The sequence below is a fragment of the Heptranchias perlo genome, unplaced genomic scaffold, assembly GCF_035084215.1.
Source record: "Heptranchias perlo isolate sHepPer1 unplaced genomic scaffold, sHepPer1.hap1 HAP1_SCAFFOLD_1250, whole genome shotgun sequence".
Taxonomy (NCBI): domain Eukaryota; kingdom Metazoa; phylum Chordata; class Chondrichthyes; order Hexanchiformes; family Hexanchidae; genus Heptranchias; species Heptranchias perlo.
In genome coordinates this window covers 1-21,514 of record NW_027138484.1, presented here as the reverse complement: position 1 = coordinate 21,514, position 21,514 = coordinate 1, and the positions used below count along the sequence as shown (strand labels likewise).

General features: G+C 61.9%; 1 protein-coding gene across 1 annotated transcript; it reads right to left on the bottom strand.

The window, feature by feature from the left end:
• Window positions 1-3,752: 3,752 nt before the first annotated feature.
• LOC137308256 (equilibrative nucleoside transporter 1-like) lies at window positions 3,753-20,709 on the bottom strand. The gene is made up of 2 exons (XM_067977090.1): window positions 20,462-20,709; window positions 3,753-7,203 (listed from the first exon to the last, which is right to left on the bottom strand). The coding sequence occupies exons 1-2, from the start codon at window positions 20,590-20,592 to the stop codon at window positions 7,092-7,094; spliced, it is 243 nt and encodes an 80-aa protein (XP_067833191.1). The 5' UTR covers window positions 20,593-20,709; the 3' UTR covers window positions 3,753-7,091.
• Between the last annotated feature and the right edge of the window lie 805 nt (window positions 20,710-21,514).

The window sequence follows — 21,514 nt, the reverse complement described above, 5'->3', positions numbered from 1 at the left end:
AGCGAGGGCGGACGGGGAGGGAGCGAGGGCGGACGGGGAGGGAGCGAGGGCGGACGGGGAGGGAGCGAGGGCGGACGGGTCGGAGCGAGGGCGGACGGGGAGGGAGCGAGGGCGGACGGGGAGGGAGCGAGGGCGGACGGGTCGGAGCGAGGGCGGACGGGGAGGGAGCGAGGGCGGACGGGGAGTGAGCGAGGGCGGACGGGGAGGGAGCGAGGGCGGACGGGGTGGGAGCGAGGGCGGACGGGGAGGGAGCGAGGGCGGACGGGGAGGGAGCGAGGGCGGACGGGGAGGGAGCGAGGGCGGACGGGGAGGGAGCGAGGGCGGACGGGGTGGGAGCGAGGGAGGACGGGGCGGAGCGAGGGCGGACGGGGCGGGAGCGAGAGCGGACGGGGTGGGAGCGAGGGCGGACGGGGAGGGAGCGAGGGCGGACGGGGTGGGAGCGAGGGCGGACGGGGAGGGAGCGAGGGCGGACGGGGTGGGAGCGAGGGCGGACGGGGAGGGAGCGAGGGCGGACGGGGCGGGAGGGAGGGCGGACGGGGAGGGAGCGAGGGCGGACGGGGCGGGAGCGAGGGCGGACGGGGAGGGAGCGAGGGCGGACGGGGAGGGAGCGAGGGCGGACGGGGAGGGAGCGAGGGCGGACGGGGAGGGAGGGAGGGCGGACGGGGAGGGAGCGAGGGCGGACGGGGAGGGAGCGAGGGCGGACGGGGCGGGAGAGAGGGCGGACGGGGAGGGAGCGAGGGCGGACGGGGAGGGAGCGAGGGCGGACGGGGAGGGAGCGAGGGCGGACGGGGAGGGAGCGAGGGCGGACGGGGAGGGAGCGAGGGCGGACGGGGCGGGAGCGAGGGCGGACGGGTTGGGAGCGAGGGCGGACGGGGAGGGAGCGAGGGCGGACGGGGTGGGATCGAGGGCGGACGGGGAGGGAGCGAGAGCGGACGGCGAGGGAGCGAGGGCGGACGGGGAGGGAGCGAGGGCGGACGGGTCGGAGCGAGGGCGGACGGGGAGGGAGGGAGGGCGGACGGGGAGGGAGCGAGGGCGGACGGGGAGGGAGCGAGGGCGGACGGGGAGGGAGCGAGGGCGGACGGGGAGGGAGCGAGGGCGGACGGGGAGGGAGCGAGGGCGGACGGGTCGGAGCGAGGGCGGACGGGGTGGGAGCGAGGGCGGACGGGGCGGGAGCGAGGGCGGACGGGGTGGGAGGGAGGGCGGACGGGGAGGGAGGGAGGGCGGACGGGGAGGGAGCGAGGGCGGACGGGGTGGGAGGGAGGTCGGACGGGGAGGGAGGGAGGGCGGACGGGGAGGGAGCGGGGGCGGACGGGGAGGGAGCGGGGGCGGACGGGGAGGGAGCGGGGGCGGACGGGGAGGGAGCGGGGGCGGACGGGGCGGGAGCGAGGGCGGACGGGGAGGGAGCGAGGGCGGACGGGGCGGGAGCGAGGGCGGACGGGGAGGGAGCGAGGGCGGACGGGGAGGGAGCGAGGGCGGACGGGGAGGGAGCGAGGGCGGACGGGGAGGGAGCGAGGGCGGACGGGGAGGGAGCGAGGGCGGACGGGGTGGGAGGGAGGGCGGACGGGGAGGGAGGGAGGGCGGACGGGGAGGGAGCGAGGGCGGACGGGGAGGGAGCGAGGGCGGACGGGGAGGGAGCCAGGGCGGACGGGGAGGGAGCCAGGGCGGACGGGGTGGGAGCGAGGGCGGACGGGGAGGGAGCGAGGGCGGACGGGGAGGGAGCGAGGGCGGACGGGGAGGGAGCGAGGGCGGACGGGGAGGGAGCGAGGGCGGACGGGGAGGGAGCGAGGGCGGACGGGTCGGAGCGAGGGCGGACGGGGAGGGAGCGAGGGCGGACGGGGAGGGAGCGAGGGCGGACGGGGAGGGAGCGAGGGCGGACGGGGAGGGAGAGAGGGCGGACGGGGAGGGAGCGAGGGCGGACGGGGAGGGAGCGAGTGCGGACGGGGAGGGAGCGAGGGCGGACGGGGTGGGAGAGAGGGCGGACGGGGAGGGAGAGAGGGCGGACGGGGAGGGAGCGAGGGCGGACGGGTCGGAGCGAGGGCGGACGGGGTGGGAGAGAGGGCGGACGGGGTGGGAGAGAGGGCGGACGGGGAGGGAGAGAGGGCGGACGGGTCTGAGGGAGGGCGGACGGGGTGGGAGCGAGGGCGGACGGGGTGGGAGAGAGGGCGGACAGGGAGGGAGAGAGGGCGGACGGGGAGGGAGCGAGTGCGGACGGGGAGGGAGCGGGTGCGGACGGGTCTGAGGGAGGGCGGACGGGGAGGGAGCGAGTGCGGACGGGTCTGAGGGAGGGCGGACGGGGTGGGAGCGAGAGTCACTTACCTGGGTCGCCCTCAGTTTCTGCCAGAGTTGACGAGGCTCCAGCTCCATGGGCCTTTGGACCTCCTGTTCCCCTTTTATTCTGTCCCTCACTCACCAGGAGATCCAGTGCAGGTCCGGTTGCCTTGCCGCTGGGAACTCGCCCCGGTGCCAATGGCCGTCTCCCCTCTTGGCGGCAGGAATGTTCGGTGAAGTCTGATTTGATGAAGTGGACCGTGCTCGAGTGGAATCGGACAGTCAGGCCAAGTGGCCAGCCCAGGCAGTGAGTGCGGGCAGGCTGTTTCCCCATGGGTGGGCGAGGGGGGGGGTTTAGCAATAACACCACCCAGCCCAGCCACACCCTGACTCTCCCACACCCACATCCACACTTGTCCCACTGGAGGACACTGGAGAGGGACCAGGAACCAGGGCTGACCAGAGGAGGAAAGGGCAGTGAATGGGAAGTGACAGTATTGGGATCCAAGGGTCAGATTATGAGGAGAGATTACATAAACTCGGATTGTGTTCCCTGGAATGTAAAAGGTGAAGGGCGGGTTTGATTGAGGTGTTTAGGATTTTGAAAGGAATTGATAGGGTAGATAGAGAGAAACGTTTTCCACTGGTGGGGGAGTCCAGGACAAGGGGACAAAACCTTAAAATCAGAGCCAGGCCATTCAGGAGAGAAGTTCGGAAACACTTCTTCACACAAAGGGCGGGCCTCTCTCCCACAAATATCAGTTGACGCCAGCTCAATGAATCATTTTAAATCTGAGATCGATAGATTTTTGTTGGGCGAGGGTATTAAAGGGTGTGGAGTCAAGGTGGGGAAAAGGAGATAGGATACAGATCAGCCGTGATCTCATCAAATGGCGGAACAGGCTCGAGGGGCTGAATGGCCTCCTCCAGTTCCTGTGAGACTGTTGTGCGGAAGGTGAGAGTGATGTAAGGTGCATGAATTATCTCAACATTATTATTCTGATGGGTTCGACCTATCAGGAAAGATTGAACAGGCTGGGGCTGTTTTCTCTGGAAAAGAGAAGACTGAGGGGTGACCTGATAGAGGTCTTTCAGATTATCAAAGGGTTTGATAGGGTAGACGTAGAGAAGATGTTTCCACTTGTGGGGGAGACCAGAACTAGAGGTCATCAATATAAGAGAGTCATGAATAAATCCAATAGGGAATTCAGGAGAAACTTCTTTCCCCAGAGAGCGGTGAGAATGTGGAACTCACTCCCACAAGGAGTGGTTGAGGTGAATAACACAGATACATTTAAGGGGAAGCTCGATAAACACATGAGGGAGGAAGGAATAGAAGGATCTGCTGATAGGGTGAGATGAAGTCGGGAGGGAGGAGGCTCGTCTGGAGCATAAACACCGGGATAGACCAGTTGGGCCGAATGGCCTGTTTCTGAGTTGTACATTCCATGTAATTCTATGCAACATGACGACACCAGCAGAGATTAGACTGCATGCTGTATTTTTTTATATATACATATAGCATAAAAATATACACAGTGTATTAAAACCAATTGAAAGAGTTATTGCTGAGATACTGTCCTCTGATAGGTCAATAACTATCACCGGGACGTCTGTTTGCCGATATATCTTGGCTGAGAATATCTTTTAATACTGTGGGAGTTCAGTCTTCCTCTCCCCTCCGCCATTAGCCTTCGAATGATTAATACGAGTTAGTCCGGTTCGAGGGGATGGGCCCAACCCCTTCCCAGTCTTTCAAAGTTGTGGGTTGACGAGTGTGTTCAGCAGTGTGTTGGGCGGGGTTCGTGTTTTTGGGGCAGTGTGTTGGGCGGGGTTCGTGTTTTTGGGGCAGTGTGTTGGGCGGGGTTCGTGTTTTTGGGGCAGTGTGTTGGGCGGGGTCCGTGTTTTTGTGGCAGTGTGTTGGGCGGGGTTCGTGTTTTTGGGGCAGTGTGTTGGGCGGGGTCCGTGTTTTTGGGGCAGTGTGTTGGGCGAGGTTCGTGTTTTTGGGGCAGTGTGTTGGGCGAGGTTCGTGTTTTTGGGGCAGTGTGTTGGGCGGGGTTCGTGTTTTTGGGGCAGTGTGTTGGGCGAGGTTCGTGTTTTTGGGGCAGTGTGTTGGGCGAGGTTCGTGTTTTTGGGGCAGTGTGTTGGGCGAGGTTCGTGTTTTTGGGGCAGTGTGTTGGGCGGGGTCCGTGTTTTTGGGCCAGTGTGTTGGGCGGGATCCGTGTTTTTGGGCCAGTGTGTTGGGCGGGGTTCGTGTTTTTGGGGCAGTGTGTTGGGCGGGGTTCGTGTTTTTGGGGCAGTGTGTTGGGCGGGGTTCGTGTTTTTGGGGGTGTGTTGGGCGGGGTTCGTGTTTTTGGGGCAGTGTGTTGGGCGGGGTTCGTGTTTTGGGGGCAGTGTGTTGGGCGGGGTTCGTGCTTTTGGGGCAGTGTGTTGGGCGGGGTTCGTGTTTTTGGGCCAGTGTGTTGGGCGGGGTTCGTGTTTTTGGGCCAGTGTGTTGGGCGGGGTTCGTGTTTTTGGGCCAGTGTGTTGGGCGGGGTTCGTGTTTTTGGGCCAGTGTGTTGGGCGGGGTTCGTGCTTTTGGGGCAGTGTGTTTTTTTTTATTCGTTCAGGGGATGTGGGCATCGCTGGCGAGGCCGGCATTTATCGCCCATCCCTAATTGCCCTTGAGAAGGTGGTGGTGAGCCGCCTTCTTGAACCGCTGCAGTCCGTGTGGTGACAGTTCTCCCACAATGCTGTTAGGAAGGGAGTTCCAGGATTTTGACCCAGCGACGATGAAGGAACGGCCGATATATTTCCAAGTCGGGATGGTGTGTGACTTGGAGGGGAACGTGCAGATGGTGTTGTTCCCATGCGCCTGCTGCTCTTGTCCTTCTAGGTGGTAGAGGTCGCGGGTTTGGGAGGTGCTGTCGAAGAAGCCTTGGCGAGTTGCTGCAGTGCATCCTGTGGATAGTGCACACTGCAGCCACTGTGCGCCAGTGGTGAAGGGAGTGAATGTTTAGGGTGGTGGATGGGGTGCCAATCACGCGGGCTGCTTTATCTTGGATGGTGTCGAGCTTCTTGAGTGTTGGAGCTGCACTCATCCAGGATCTGTGTTTTTGGGGCAGTGTGTTGGGCAGGATCTGTGTTTTTGGGGCAGTGTGTTGGGCGGGGTCTGTGTTTTTGGGGCAGTGTGTTGGGCGGGGTCTGTGTTTTTGGGGCAGTGTGTTGGGAGGGGTCCGTGTTTTTGGGCCAGTGTGTTGGGCGGGGTTCGTGTTTTTGGGGCAGTGTGTTGGGCGGGGTCCGTGTTTTTGGGGCAGTGTGTTGGGCGGGGTTCGTGTTTTTGGGGCAGTGTGTTGGGCGGGGTTCGTGTTTTTGGGGCAGTGTGTTGGGTGGGGTTCGTGTTTTTGGGGCAGTGTGTTGGGCGGGGTTTGTGTTTTTGGGGCAGTGTGTTTTTTTTTATTCGTTCATGGGATGTGGGCGTCGCTGGCGAGGCCGGCATTTATTGCCCATCCCTAATTGCCCTTGAGAAGGTGGTGGTGAGCCGCCTTCTTGAACCGCTGCAGTCCGTGTGGTGAAGGTTCTCCCACAGTGCTGTTAGGAAGGGAGTTCCAGGATTTTGACCCAGCGATGATGAAGGAACGACGATATATATCCAAGTCGGGATGGTGTGTGACTTGGAGGGGAACGTGCAGGTGGTGTTGTTCCCATGTACCTGCTGCTCTTGTCCTTCTAGGTGGTAGAGGTCGCGGGTTTGGGAGGTGCTGTCGAAGAAGCCTTGGCGAGTTGCTGCAGTGCATCCTGTGGATGGTGCACACTGCAGCCACAGTGCGCCGGTGGTGAAGGGAGTGAATGTTTAGGGTGGTGGATGGGGTGCCAATCAAGCGGGCTGCTTTATCTTGGATGGTGTCGAGCTTCTTGAGTGTTGGAGCTGCACTCATCCAGGATCTGTGTTTTTGGGGCTGTGTGTTGGGCGGGGTCTGTGTTTTTGGGGCAGTGTGTTGGGCGGGGTCCGTGTTTTTGGGGCAGTGTGTTGGGCGGGGTCTGTGTTTTTGGGGCAGTGTGTTGGGCAGGATCTGTGTTTTTGGGGCAGTGTGTTGGGCGGGGTCTGTGTTTTTGGGGCAGTGTGTTGGGCGGGGTTCGTGTTTTTGTGGCAGTGTGTTGGGCGGGGTCTGTGTTTTTGTGGCAGTGTGTTGGGCGGGGTCTGTGTTTTTGGGGCAGTGTGTTGGGCGGGGTCTGTGTTTTTGGGGCAGTGTGTTGGGCGGGGTCTGTGTTTTTGGGGCAGTGTGTTGGGCGGGGTTCGTGTTTTTGTGGCAGTGTGTTGGGCGGGGTCTGTGTTTTTGGGGGCAGTGTGTTGGGCAGGATCTGTGTTTTTGGGGCAGTGTGTTGGGCGGGGTCCGTGTTTTCGGGGCAGTGTGTTGGGCGGGGTCTGTGTTTTCGGGGCAGTGTGTTGGGCGGGGTCCGTGTTTTTGGGGCAGTGCCTGCTGGGAATGAAGCCCGCACTGGTACCAGAAAGGGGGTGGAGGGGTGAGAGGGGGAGGGGGGTGAGGGGTGGCGGGGGGTGGGAGAGGGTGGGGGGGAGGGGGAGGGGAGTGGGGGGGATGGGAATGGGGGGGATGGGAATGGGGAGGGGGAGCTCGTTGGTCACTAGTTCCCCCCCCCCCAATGGTTCCAGGGCTGTGATTCCCGGTCACACAGACCATGAGAGGGAGACGATCCACTGGACTTGGCCCAATGGGAAATAGGACAGACTGAGCAGGAGCTGGGCCCCCCACAGCAGGGGGTTTGTTTCCAAAGTGCGGTCCGTTCCCTGACCCGTGTCTTCAGAGGAGTAAAACTGTCCCCCATCAGACCAGATATCGGACCAGGAAGGAGAGGCAGGCTCCAGACGCCAGGCCAAGGGATAGGAAGAAAGACATGATGGCTCCCGCAGTCTCTGCCTCCTTCCCAGTCACTTTCCTGTCAGTCAATCAAACAATCAATCAGTTAGTCCATCAACCAGAACAGGCCCCGCCCCCAGCCCAGCCCAGGCCCCTCCCACTGCACGATCAGAGACCCTCCCACCGCACGATCAGAGACCCTCCCACCGCACGATCAGAGACCCTCCCACCGCACGATCAGAGACCCCTCCCTCTCCGAGATCAGAGACCCTCCCACCCCACGATCAGAGACCCCTCCCTCTCCGAGATCAGAGACCCTCCCACCCCACGATCAGAGACCCCTCCCTCTCCGAGATCAGAGACCCTCCCACCGCACGATCAGAGACCCTCCCACCGCACGATCAGAGACCCTCCCTCTCCGAGATCAGAGACCCTCCCACCGCACGATCAGAGACCCCTCCCACCGCACGATCAGAGACCCTCCCACCGCACGATCAGAGACCCCTCCCACCGCACGATCAGAGACCCCTCCCACCCCACGATCAGAGACCCCTCCCACCCCACGATCAGAGACCCCTCCCACCCCACGATCAGAGACCCCTCCCACCCCACGATCAGAGACCCTCCCACCGCACGATCAGAGACCCTCCCACCGCACGATCAGAGACCCCTCCCTCTCCGAGATCAGAGACCCTCCCACCGCACGATCAGAGACCCTCCCACCGCACGATCAGAGACCCTCCCACCGCGAGATCAGAGACCCTCCCACCGCACGATCAGAGACCCCTCCCACCGCACGATCAGAGACCCTCCCACCGCACGATCAGAGACCCCTCCCACCCCACGATCAGAGACCCCTCCCACCCCACGATCAGAGACCCCTCCCACCCCACGATCAGAGACCCCTCCCACCGCACGATCAGAGACCCCTCCCACCGCACGATCAGAGACCCCTCCCACCGCACGATCAGAGACCCTCCCACCCCACGATCAGAGACCCTCCCACCGCACGATCAGAGACCCTCCCACCCCACGATCAGAGACCCCTCCCACCCCACGATCAGAGACCCCTCCCACCGCACGATCAGAGACCCTCCCACCCCACGATCAGAGACCCCTCCCACCCCACGATCAGAGACCCTCCCACCCCACGATCAGAGACCCCTCCCACCCCACGATCAGAGACCCCTCCCACCCCACGATCAGAGACCCCTCCCACCCCACGATCAGAGACCCTCCCACCGCACGATCAGAGACCCTCCCACCGCACGATCAGAGACCCCTCCCTCTCCGAGATCAGAGACCCCTCCCACCCCACGATCAGAGACCCCTCCCACCCTCCGGCGGGGCTCGGGGGGACTCCGGCGGGGCTCGGGGGGACTCCGGCGGGGCTCGGGGGGACTCCGGCGGGGCTCGGGGGGACTCCGGCGGGGCTCGGGGGGACTCCGGCGGGGCTCGGGGGGACTCCGGCGGGGCTCGGGGGGACTCCGGCGGGGCTCGGGGGGACTCCGGCGGGGCTCGGGGGGACTCCGGCGGGGCTCGGGGGGACTCCGGCGGGGCTCGGGGGGACTCCGGCGGGGCTCTGGCGGGGCTCGGGGGGACTCTGGCGGGGCTCGGGGGGACTCTGGCGGGGCTCGGGGGGACTCTGGCGGGGCTCGGGGGGACTCTGGCGGGGCTCGGGGGGACTCTGGCGGGGCTCGGGGGGACTCTGGCGGGGCTCGGGGGGACTCTGGCGGGGCTCGGGGGGACTCTGGCGGGGCTCGGGGGGACTCTGGCGGGGCTCGGGGGGACTCTGGCGGGGCTCGGGGGGACTCTGGCGGGGCTCGGGGGGACTCTGGCGGGGCTCGGGGGGACTCTGGCGGGGCTCGGGGGGACTCTGGCGGGGCTCGGGGGGACTCTGGCGGGGCTCGGGGGGGACTCTGGCGGGGCTCGGGGGGACTCTGGCGGGGCTCGGGGGGGACTCTGGCGGGGCTCGGGGGGACTCTGGCGGGGCTCGGGGGGACTCTGGCGGGGCTCGGGGGGACTCTGGCGGGGCTCGGGGGGACTCTGGCGGGGCTCGGGGGGACTCTGGCGGGGCTCGGGGGGACTCTGGCGGGGCTCGGGGGGACTCTGGCGGGGCTCGGGGGGACTCTGGCGGGGCTCGGGGGGACTCTGGCGGGGCTCGGGGGGACTCTGGCGGGGCTCGGGGGGACTCTGGCGGGGCTCGGGGGGACTCTGGCGGGGCTCGGGGGGACTCTGGCGGGGCTCGGGGGGACTCTGGCGGGGCTCGGGGGGACTCTGGCGGGGCTCGGGGGGACTCTGGCGGGGCTCGGGGGGACTCTGGCGGGGCTCGGGGGGACTCTGGCGGGGCTCGGGGGGACTCTGGCGGGGCTCGGGGGGACTCTGGCGGGGCTCGGGGGGACTCTGGCGGGGCTCGGGGGGACTCTGGCGGGGCTCGGGGGGACTCTGGCGGGGCTCGGGGGGACTCTGGCGGGGCTCGGGGGGACTCTGGCGGGGCTCGGGGGGACTCTGGCGGGGCTCGGGGGGACTCTGGCGGGGCTCGGGGGGACTCTGGCGGGGCTCGGGGGGACTCTGGCGGGGCTCGGGGGGACTCTGGCGGGGCTCGGGGGGACTCTGGCGGGGCTCGGGGGGACTCTGGCGGGGCTCGGGGGGACTCTGGCGGGGCTCGGGGGGACTCTGGCGGGGCTCGGGGGGACTCTGGCGGGGCTCGGGGGGACTCTGGCGGGGCTCGGGGGGACTCTGGCGGGGCTCGGGGGGACTCTGGCGGGGCTCGGGGGGACTCTGGCGGGGCTCGGGGGGACTCTGGCGGGGCTCGGGGGGACTCTGGCGGGGCTCGGGGGGACTCTGGCGGGGCTCGGGGGGACTCTGGCGGGGCTCGGGGGGACTCTGGCGGGGCTCGGGGGGACTCTGGCGGGGGCTCGGGGGGACTCTGGCGGGGCTCGGGGGGACTCTGGCGGGGCTCGGGGGGACTCTGGTGGGCTCCTCCTTGAACTGCTGATGTCCTGAGACCAACTTCTCTGACCTGGGTCGTGTGAGGTTTTGAGCACTGTTGCAGCTGCCTTGTAGCAGGTGACACGTGGAGTGAATGGAATTGGCTGAACATTAGGATCTGTGATGGGGCTGGATCTCAGGAGGAGGTCGAGAAGGAACGTTTTTGACCGCAGACGTTTGCAAACACTTCAGCCTTGCACTTATGTACTGGGCTCCCCCATGGTGAGGATGGGGATGTTCAGGGAGTCTTCCCCTCCTGTAAGTTACCTGATCATTCCATCACCATTCTCGATGGAAGATGGTAGGACGACAGAGCTTTGCTCTGATCTGCTGGTTACTGGTCTATTGCCCGCTGCTTCTGGTGTTCAGCAAACACGTTGAGCTTCACTCGGTTGGTGCCTTGTGCTAAGGTACACCGAGTGCTGCTCCTGGCACACCCTTCGACACTCTGCCTTGAACCAAGGTTAGTATCCTGGATGCAGAGTGAGGCATATGTCAGGCCATGTGGTTATAGCTTGAGGTAGCAATGGCCCAGTTTAGGCTGCGAGATCTTAGATTATCCCACGTCGCACAGTGGTGACACGTTGGAGAATGTCCTCACTGGAAATCGGACCTTGTCTTCATAAAGACTGTACGCTGGTCACATCTACCAATACCATCACAGACAGAAGCCCAGTCTGGCAGCTACGTCCTTCAGGACTCGGCCAGCTCGGTCAGTAGTGGTGCGACCGAGCCACTCCTGGTGATGGACACTGAAGTCCCCCACCCAGAGTACATTCTGTGCCCTTGCTACCCTCAGTGCTTCCTCCAAGTGGTGCTCAACATGGAGGAGGACTGATTTGCTCGTTGACAGGGAGAGGGGATAATGGGCACTGAATCGGAAGGAGGCTTGCTGGATCTTGTTTGATAAGAAGCAATGGGAATAAATGGAATAAGTTACCAGGGAAGGACATTGAGGTGGACAATGTGGATAGGGTCAAGAGATAATTTCTGGAAAGAGAGGTGGGTGAGATATACGGTGAGAAGGTGGGTAGGTGGGTGAGATATACGGTGAGAAGATGGGTAGGTGGGTGAGGGATACGGGGAGAAGGTGGGTCAGTGGGTGAGGGATACGGGGAGAAGGTGGGTAGGTGGGTGAGGGATACGGGGAGAAGATGGGTAGGTGGGTGAGGGATACGGGGAGAAGGTGGGTAGGTGGGTGAGGGATACGGGGAGAAGGTGGGTAGGTGGGTGAGGGATACGGGGAGAAGGTGGGTAGGTGGGTGAGGGATACGGGGAGAAGGTGGGTAGGTGGGTGAGACATACGGTGAGAAGATGGGTAGGTGGGTGAGGGATACGGTGAGAAGGTGGGTAGGTGGGTGAGGGATACGGGGAGAAGATGGGTAGGTGGGAGAGGGATACGGGGAGAAGATGGGTAGGTGGGAGAGGGATACGGGGAGAAGGTGGGTAGGTGGGTGAGGGATACGGGGAGAAGGTGGGTAGGTGGGAGAGGGATACGGTGAGAAGGTGGGTAGGTGGGAGAGGGATACGGGGAGAAGGTGGGTAGGTGGGTGAGGGATACGGGGAGAAGGTGGGTAGGTGGGAGAGGGATACGGGGAGAAGGTGGGTAGGTGGGAGAGGGATACGGTGAGAAGGTGGGTAGGTGGGAGAGGGATACGGGGAGAAGGTGGGTAGGTGGGTGAGGGATACGGGGAGAAGGTGGGTAGGTGGGAGAGGGATACGGTGAGAAGGTGGGTAGGTGGGAGAGGGATACTGGGAGAAGGTGGGTAGGTGGGAGAGGGATACGGTGGGTAGGTGGGAGAGGGATACGGGGAGAAGGTGGGTAGGTGGGTGAGGGATACGGTGAGAAGGTGGGTAGGTGGGTGAGGGAGACGGTGAGAAGGTGGGTAGGTGGGTGAGGGAGACGGTGAGAAGGTGGGTAGGTGGGAGAGGGATACGGTGAGAAGGTGGGTCGGTGGGAGAGGGAGACGGTGAGAAGGTGGGTAGGTGGGAGAGGGATACGGTGAGAAGGTGGGTAGGTGGGAGAGGGATACGGTGAGAAGGTGGGTAGGTGGGTGAGGGATACGGGGAGAAGGTGGGTAGGTGGGTGAGGGATACGGGGAGAAGGTGGGTCGGTGGGTGAGGGATACGGGGAGAAGGTGGGTAGGTGGGAGAGGGATACGGGGAGAAGGTGGGTCGGTGGGTGAGGGATACGGGGAGAAGGTGGGTAGGTGGGTGAGGGATACGGGGAGAAGGTGGGTAGGTGGGTGAGGGATACGGGGAGAAGGTGGGTAGGTGGGTGAGGGATACGGGGAGAAGGTGGGTAGGTGGGTGAGGGATACGGGGAGAAGGTGGGTCGGTGGGTGAGGGATACGGTGAGAAGGTGGGTAGGTGGGAGAGGGATACGGGGAGAAGGTGGGTAGGTGGGTGAGGGATACGGGGAGAAGATGGGTAGGTGGGTGAGGGATACGGGGAGAAGGTGGGTAGGTGGGTGAGGGATACGGGGAGAAGGTGGGTAGGTGGGTGAGGGATACGGGGAGAAGGTGGGTCGGTGGGTGAGAGATACGGTGAGAAGGTGGGTAGGTGGGTGAGGGATACGGGGAGAAGGTGGGTCGGTGGGTGAGAGATACGGTGAGAAGGTGGGTAGGTGGGTGAGGGATACGGGGAGAAGGTGGGTAGGTGGGTGAGGGATACGGTGAGAAGGTGGGTAGGTGGGTGAGCGATACGGTGGGTAGGTGGGTGAGGGATACGGTGAGAAGGTGGGTAGGTGGGTGAGCGATACGGTGGGTAGGTGGGTGAGGGATACGGTGAGAAGGTGGGTAGGTGGGAGAGGGATACGGAGAGAAGGTGGGTAGGTGGGAGAGGGATACGGGGAGAAGGTGGGTAGGTGGGTGAGGGATACGGGGAGAAGGTGGGTAGGTGGGTGAGGGATACGGGGAGAAGGTGGGTAGGTGGGTGAGGGATACGGTGAGAAGGTGGGTAGGTGGGTGAGGGATACGGGGAGAAGATGGGTAGGTGGGTGAGGGATACGGGGAGAAGGTGGGTAGGTGGGTGAGGGATACGGGGAGAAGGTGGGTAGGTGGGTGAGGGATACGGGGAGAAGATGGGTAGGTGGGTGAGGGATACGGGGAGAAGGTGGGTAGGTGGGAGAGGGATACGGGGAGAAGATGGGTAGGTGGGTGAGGGATACGGAGAGAAGGTGGGTAGGTGGGTCAGGGATACGGGGAGAAGGTGGGTAGGTGGGAGAGGGATACGGGGAGAAGGTGGGTAGGTGGGAGAGGGATACGGTGAGAAGGTGGGTAGGTGGGTGAGGGATACGGTGAGAAGGTGGGTAGGTGGGAGAGGGATACGGGGAGAAGGTGGGTAGGTGGGTGAGCGATACGGTGGGTAGGTGGGTGAGGGATACGGTGAGAAGGTGGGTAGGTGGGAGAGGGATACGGAGAGAAGGTGGGTAGGTGGGAGAGGGATACGGGGAGAAGGTGGGTAGGTGGGTGAGGGATACGGGGAGAAGGTGGGTAGGTGGGTGAGGGATACGGGGAGAAGGTGGGTAGGTGGGTGAGGGATACGGTGAGAAGGTGGGTAGGTGGGAGAGGGATACGGGGAGAAGGTGGGTAGGTGGGTGAGGGATACGGGGAGAAGGTGGGTAGGTGGGTGAGGGATACGGTGAGAAGGTGGGTAGGTGGGTGAGGGATACGGTGAGAAGGTGGGTAGGTGGGTGAGGGATACGGTGAGAAGGTGGGTAGGTGGGAGAGGGATACGGAGAGAAGGTGGGTAGGTGGGTCAGGGATACGGGGAGAAGGTGGGTAGGTGGGAGAGGGATACGGTGAGAAGGTGGGTAGGTGGGAGAGGGATACGGTGAGAAGGTGGGTAGGTGGGTGAGGGATACGGTGAGAAGGTGGGTAGGTGGGAGAGGGATACGGTGAGAAGGTGGGTAGGTGGGTGAGGGATACGGGGAGAAGGTGGGTAGGTGGGTGAGGGATATGGTGAGAAGATGGGTAGGTGGGTGAGGGATACGGGGAGAAGGTGGGTAGGTGGGTCAGGGATACGGGGAGAAGGTGGGTAGGTGGGAGAGGGATATGGTGAGAAGATGGGTAGGTGGGTGAGGGATACGGGGAGAAGGTGGGTAGGTGGGTGAGGGATACGGGGAGAAGGTGGGTAGGTGGGTGAGGGTTACGGTGAGAAGGTGGGTAGGTGGGAGAGGGATACGGTGAGAAGGTGGGTAGGTGGGTGAGGGATACGGGGAGAAGGTGGGTAGGTGGGTGAGGCATACGGGGAGAAGGTGGGTAGGTGGGTGAGGGATACGGGGAGAAGGTGGGTAGGTGGGTGAGGGATACGGGGAGAAGGTGGGTAGGTGGGTGAGGGTTACGGTGAGAAGGTGGGTAGGTGGGTGAGGGATACGGTGAGAAGGTGGGTAGGTGGGTGAGGGATACGGGGAGAAGGTGGGTAGGTGGGTGAGGGATACGGTGAGAAGGTGGGTAGGTGGGAGAGGGATACGGGGAGAAGATGGGTAGGTGGGTGAGGGATACGGTGAGAAGGTGGGTAGGTGGGTGAGGGTTACGGTGAGAAGGTGGGTAGGTGGGAGAGGGATACGGGGAGAAGGTGGGTAGGTGGGTGAGGGATACGGGGAGAAGATGGGTAGGTGGGTGAGGGTTACGGTGAGAAGGTGGGTAGGTGGGAGAGGGATACGGGGAGAAGGTGGGTAGGTGGGTGAGGGATACGGGGAGAAGGTGGGTAGGTGGGTGAGGTATACGGGGAGAAGGTGGGTAGGTGGGTGAGGGATACGGGGAGTAGGTGGGTAGGTGGGTGAGGGATACGGGGAGAAGGTGGGTAGGTGGGTGAGGGATACGGTGAGAAGTTGGGTAGGTGGGTGAGGGATACGGTTAGAAGGTGGGTAGGTGGGTGAGGGATACGGGGAGAAGGTGGGTAGGTGGGTGAGGGATACGGGGAGAAGGTGGGTAGGTGGGTGAGGGATACGGGGAGTCGGTGGGTAGGTGGGTGAGGGATACGGGGAGAAGGTGGGTAGGTGGGTGAGGGATACGGGGAGAAGGTGGGTAGGTGGGTGAGGGATACGGGGAGTAGGTGGGTAGGTGGGTGAGGGATACGGGGAGAAGGTGGGTAGGTGGGTGAGGGATACGGGGAGAAGGTGGGTAGGTGGGTGAGCGATACGGTGAGAAGGTGGGTAGGTGGGTGAGGGATACGGGGAGAAGGTGGGTAGGTGGGTGAGGGATACGGGGAGAAGGTGGGTAGGTGGGTGAGGGATACGGTGAGAAGGTGGGTAGGTGGGTGAGGGTTACGGTGAGAAGGATGGGTAGGTGGGTGAGGGATACGGGGAGAAGGTGGGTAGGTGGGTGAGGGATACGGGGAGAAGGTGGGTAGGTGGGTGAGGGATACGGGGAGAAGGTGGGTAGGTGGGTGAGGGATACGGTGAGAAGGTGGGTAGGTGGGAGAGGGATACGGGGAGAAGGTGGGTAGGTGGGTGAGGGATACGGGGAGAAGGTGGGTAGGTGGGTGAGGGATACGGGGAGAAGGTGGGTAGGTGGGTGAGGGATACGGTGAGAAGGTGGGTAGGTGGGTGAGGGATACGGTGAGAAGGTGGGTAGGTGGGATTGGGGGATATGGGGAGAAGGTGGGTAGGTGGGTGAGGGATACGGTGAGAAGGTGGGTCGGTGGGTGAGGGATACGGGGAGAAGGTGGGTAGGTGGGTGAGGGATACGGGGAGAAGGTGGGTAGGTGGGAGAGGGATACGGGGAGAAGGTGGGTAGGTGGGTGAGGGATACGGGGAGAAGGTGGGTACGTGGGTGAGGGATACGGGGAGAAGGTGGGTAGGTGGGTGAGGGAGACGGGGAGAAGGTGGGTAGGTGGGAGAGGGATACGGTGAGAAGGTGGGTAGGTGGGTGAGGGATACGGGGAGAAGGTGGGTAGGTGGGTGAGGGATACGGGGAGAAGGTGGGTAGGTGGGTGAGGGATACGGTGAGAAGGTGGGTAGGTGGGTGAGGGATACGGTGAGAAGGTGGGTAGGTGGGAGAGGGATACGGTGAGAAGGTGGGTAGGTGGGAGAGGGATACGGTGAGAAGGTGGGTAGGTGGGAGAGGGATATGGTGAGAAGGTGGGTAGGTGGGAGAGGGATACGGGGAGAAGGTGGGTAGGTGGGAGAGGGATATGGGGAGAAGGTGGGTAGGTGGGAGAGGGATACGGTGAGAAGGTGGGTAGTTGGGTGAGGGATACGGTGAGAAGGTGGGTCGGTGGGAGAGGGATACGGGGAGAAGGTGGGTAGGTGGGTGAGGGATACGGTGAGAAGGTGGGTAGGTGGGTGAGGGATACGGGGAGAAGGTGGGTAGGTGGGTGAGGGATACGGGGAGAAGGTGGGTAGGTGGGTGAGGGATACGGGGAGAAGGTGGGTAGGTGGGAGAGGGATACGGGGAGAAGGTGGGTAGGTGGGAGAGGGATACGGTGAGAAGGTGGGTAGGTGGGTGAGGGATACGGTGAGAAGGTGGGTAGGTGGGTGAGGGATACGGTGAGAAGGTGGGTAGGTGGGTGAGGGATACGGGGAGAAGGTGGGTAGGTGGGTGAGGGATACGGGGAGAAGGTGGGTAGGTGGGTGAGGGATACGGTGAGAAGGTGGGTAGGTGGGAGAGGGATACGGTGAGAAGGTGGGTAGGTGGGTGAGGGATACGGGGAGAAGGTGGGTAGGTGGGTGAGGGATACGGGGAGAAGGTGGGTAGGTGGGTGAGGGATACGGGGAGAAGGTGGGTAGGTGGGAGAGGGATACGGTGAGAAGGTGGGTAGGTGGGTGAGGGATACGGTGAGAAGGTGGGTAGGTGGGTGAGGGATACGGTGAGAAGGTGGGTAGATGGGAGAGGGATACAGTGAGAAGGTGGGTAGGTGGGAGAGGGATACGGTGAGAAGGTGGGTAGATGGGAGAGGGATACGGGGAGAAGGTGGGGAGGTGGGTGAGGGATACGGTGAGAAGGTGGGTAGGTGGGTGAGGGATACGGGGAGAAGATGGGTAGGTGGGAGAGGGATACGGGGAGAAGATGGGTAGGTGGGAGAGGGATACGGGGAGAAGGTGGGGAGGTGGGTGAGGGATACGGGGAGAAGGTGGGTAGGTGGGTGAGGGATACGGGGAGAAGGTGGGTAGGTGGGTGAGGGATACGGGGAGAAGGTGGGTAGGTGGGAGAGGGAGACGGTGAGAAGGTGGGTAGGTGGGTGAGGGATACGGAGAGAAGGTGGGTAGGTGGGTGAGGGATACGGGGAGAAGGTGGGTAGGTGGGTGAGGGATACGGGGAGAAGGTGGGTAGGTGGGTGAGGGATACGGGGAGTAGATGGGTAGGTGGGAGAGGGATATAGTGAGAAGGTGGGTAGGTGGGAAGGTGGGATTGAGGGATATGGTGAGAAGATGGGTTGAATCATAGAAACATAGAAAATAGGAGCAAGAGTAGGTCATTCGGCCCTTCGGGCCTGCTCCGCCAATCAAAATGATCATGACTGATCGTCTAACTCAGGACCCTGTTCCCGCTTTTTCCCCATATCCCTTGATCCCTTTACCATTAAGGAATATATCTATCTCCTTCTTGAATACATCTCATGACTTGGCCTCCACTGCCTTCTGTGGTAGAGAATTCCACAGGTTCACCACCCTCTGAGTGAAGAAATTTCTCCTCATCTCGGTTCTAAATGACATACCCCGTATCCTGAGACTGTGACCCCTGGTTCTGGACTCCCCAGCCATCGGGCACATCCTCCCTGCATCTAGTCTGTCCAGTCCTGTAGAAATTTATATGTTTCGATGAGATCACCTCTCACTGTTCTAAACTCTGGTGAATATAGGCCTAGTCGACCCAATCTCTCCTCATACGTCAGTCCTGCCATCCCAGGAATCAGTCTGGTAAACCTTCGTTGCACCCCCTCCATGGCAAGGACATCCTTCCTCAGATAAGGAGACCAAAACTGCACAGAATACTCCAGATATGGTCTCACCAAGGCCCTGTATAACTGCAGAAAGACATCCCTGCTCCTGTCCTCAATCCTCTTGCAATGAAGGCCAACATACCATTCACCTTCCTAACTGCTTGCTGCACCTGAATGCTCGCTTTCAGCGACTGGTGAACAAGGACACCCAGGTCTCGTTGCACCTCCCCTTTTCCCAATCTATCACCATTCAGATAATAATCTGCCTTTCTGTTTTTACAACCAAAGTGGATAACCTCACATTTATCCACATTATACTGCATCTGCCATGTTCTTGCCCACTCACCCAACTTGTCTAAATCACATTGGAGCCTCTTTACATCCTCCTCACAGCTCACATTCCACCCCAGCTTTGTGTCGTCAGCAAACTTGGAAATGTTACATTCAGTTCCCTCATCCAAATCATTGATATATATTGTGAATAGCTGGGGCCCAAGCACTGATCCCTGCAGTACCCCACGAGTCACTGCCTGTCACCCTGAAAAAGACCCATTTATTCCTACTCTCTGTTTCCTGTCTGTCAACTAATTCTCAATCCATGCCAATATATTCCTCCAATCCCATGTGCTTTAATTTTTCACACTAACCTCTTGTGAGGGACCTTATCAAAAGCCTTCTGAAAATCCAAGTACACCACATCCACTGGTTCTCCCCTATCTATTCTACTAGTTACATCCTCAAAAAACTCCACTAGATTTGTTAAGCATGATTTCCCTTTCATAAACCCATGCTGACTTTGTCCAATCCCGTTAATGCCTTCTAAGTGTTCTGTTATCACATCTTTTATAATAATAATGGTGGGATGGAGGGACATGGTGAGAAGGTGGGGAGGTGGGATTGAGGGATATGGTGAGAAGGTGGGGAGGTGGGATTGAGGGATCTGGGGAGAAGGTGGGGAGGTGGGATTGAGGGACATGGTGAGAAGGTGGGGAGGTGGGATTGAGGGATATGGTGAGAAGGTGGGTAGGTGGGATTGAGGGATATGGGGAGAAGGTGGGGAGGTGGGATTGAGGGATCTGGGGAGAAGGTGGGGAGGTGGGATTGGGGGATATGGTGAGAAGGTGGGTAGGTGGGATTGAGGGATATGGGGAGAAGGTGAGGAGGTGGGATTGAGGGATATGGGGAGAAGGTGGGGAGGTGGGATTGAGGGATATGGGGAGAAGGTGGGGAGGTGGGATTGAGGGATATGGGGAGAAGGTGGGTAGGTGGGATTGGGGGATATGGTGAGAAGGTGGGTAGGTGGGATTGGGGGATATGGGGAGAAGGTGGGTAGGTGGGATTGAGGGATATGGGGAGAAGGTGGGTAGGTGGGATTGAGGGATATAGGGAGAAGGTGGGTAGGTGGGTTTGAGGGATATGGGGAGAAGGTGGGGAGGTGGGATTGGGGGATATGGGGAGAAGGTGGGTAGGTGGGATTGGGGGATATGGGGAGAAGGTGGGGAGGTGGGATTGAGGGATATGGGGAGAAGGTGGGGAGGTGGGTTTGAGGGATATGGGGAGAAGGTGGGTAGGTGGGATTGGGGGATATGGGGAGAAGGTGGGGAGGTGGGATTGAGGGATCTGGGGAGAAGGTGGGTAGGTGGGATTGGGGGATATGGTGAGAAGGTGGGTAGGTGGGATTGAGGGATATGGGGAGAAGGTGAGGAGGTGGGATTGAGGGATATGGGGAGAAGGTGGGGAGGTGGGATTGAGGGATATGGGGAGAAGGTGGGTAGGTGGGATTGGGGGATATGGTGAGAAGGTGGGTAGGTGGGATTGGGGGATATGGGGAGAAGGTGGGTAGGTGGGATTGAGGGATATGGGGAGAAGGTGGGTAGGTGGGTTTGGGGGATATGGGGAGAAGGTGGGGAGGTGGGATTGAGGGATATGGGGAGAAGGTGGGTAGGTGGGATTGGGGGATATGGGGAGAAGGTGGGGAGGTGGGATTGAGGGATATGGGGAGAAGGTGGGTAGGTGGGATTGGGGGATATGGGGAGAAGGTGGGTAGGTGGGATTGGAGGATATGGGGAGAAGGTGGGGAGGTGGGATTGAGGGATATGGGGAGAAGGTGGGTAGGTGGGATTGGGGGATATGGGGAGAAGGTGGGGAGGTGGGATTGGGGGATATGGGGAGAAGGTGGGTGGGTGAGGTTAACAGTGGGGTAATAGGACACTGGGGTGGTGGTAGGTGGGGTGCTGGCTCTCGGGCTAATGGAGCAAGGGGGTATGGGAAACAGGCCCATGCTTGATGAAGAGAACGTGGGCAACTCTCCTCACAACACCATCACCGCACCGTGTGACTGTCTCCAACCAACCTGCACCCAAAACAACCTCATTCCCCGCTCTGGCCCCAATCCAACCTCCAGACCCCAGACTCACCCCAGACCCCAGACCCTCACCCACCAGTAGACAGGCACTCACTTGGGTCCGTAGCACATGCACAGACTGGCCAGGTATCCATTGGTGAAGGCAAAGAGGATCATGAAGACAATGTACCAGGCGTCGTGGTTGAAGAAGACAGGCAAATTCCGAGGATGGACATTGCACAGCATGAAGAGAGGGATAAAGATCACCCGTGCAATCACAAAGACCGCCAGGAAGTTGCTGTCTTTCCCAGGCTGAGGAGGAGGTGGAGAAAGGAAGAGATTTAACCCCCTCACTGAGGATCCAGCAACCCCATACTATTCAACTGCTGCAGCCTCATCGTCACAGTGAGGCACAAACATCGAGGGTCGAGGTTCACTCCAGAGACTTGAGCCCATAATCCAGGCCGACACTCTCAATGAGGTACTGAGGGAGCGCTGCACTGTCGGAGGGTCGGTACTGAGGGAGCGCCGCACTGTCGGAGGGTCGGTACTGAGGGAGCGCCGCACTGTCGGAGGGTCGGTACTGAGGGAGCGCCGCACTGTCGGAGGGTCGGTACTGAGGGAGCGCCGCACTGTCGGAGGGTCGGTACTGAGGGAGCGCCGCACTGTCGGAGGGTCGGTACTGAGGGAGCGCCGCACTGTCGGAGGGTCGGTACTGAGGGAGCGCCGCACTGTCGGAGGGTCGGTACTGAGGGAGCGCCGCACTGTCGGAGGGTCGGTAACTGAGGGAGCGCCGCACTGTCGGAGGGTCGGTCCTGAGGGAGCGCCGCACTGTCGGAGGGTCGGTCCTGAGGGAGCGCCGCACTGTCGGAGGGTCGGTCCTGAGGGAGCGCCGCACTGTCGGAGGGTCGGTCCTGAGGGAGCGCCGCACTGTCGGAGGGTCGGTACTGAGGGAGCGCCGCACTGTCGGAGGGTCGGTACTGAGGGAGCGCCGCACTGTCGGAGGGTCGGTACTGAGGGAGCGCCGCACTGTCGGAGGGTCGGTACTGAGGGAGCGCCGGTACTGAGGGAGCGCCGCACTGTCGGAGGGTCGGTACTGAGGGAGCGCCGCACTGTCGGAGGGTCGGTACTGAGGGAGCGCCGCACTGTCGGAGGGTCGGTACTGAGA